At 68.2% G+C, this 239-nt stretch overlaps 1 protein-coding gene across 1 annotated transcript in view; it reads right to left on the reverse strand.

The window, feature by feature from the left end:
- Nucleotides 1-98, reverse strand: part of MAX (MYC associated factor X) — a 1343-nt gene extending 1245 nt beyond the window's left edge. The window contains exon 1 of the mRNA XM_010010444.1: nucleotides 1-98. Within this exon, the coding sequence (XP_010008746.1) occupies nucleotides 1-98 (98 nt within the window).
- Nucleotides 99-239: the final 141 nt, after the last annotated feature.

Genomic DNA, 239 nt, shown 5'->3' on the forward strand with positions numbered 1-239 from the left:
CTGTGGAAGCTGTCCTTGATGTGGTCCCTGCGCTTGCGCTCCAGCGCGTTGTGATGGGCACGTTTGTCAGCCTGGGAGGGACGGAACGAGGGATCCATGAGGGATGGTGCTGTGGGAGGGGGTGTCCACATCCTGCTCCCCAGTCCTGCTGCGGGACAGCCCGCTGGGGCCCGGGACGCCTGGGAAGAGCCTCGCCGGTGTCGGAGCACCCGGAGCCCTCTCCCGGTGGGAAGGCCGTG

The sequence above is a fragment of the Nestor notabilis genome, unplaced genomic scaffold (assembly GCF_000696875.1).
Source record: "Nestor notabilis isolate BGI_N333 unplaced genomic scaffold, ASM69687v1 scaffold18052, whole genome shotgun sequence".
NCBI classification, from domain to species: domain Eukaryota; kingdom Metazoa; phylum Chordata; class Aves; order Psittaciformes; family Psittacidae; genus Nestor; species Nestor notabilis.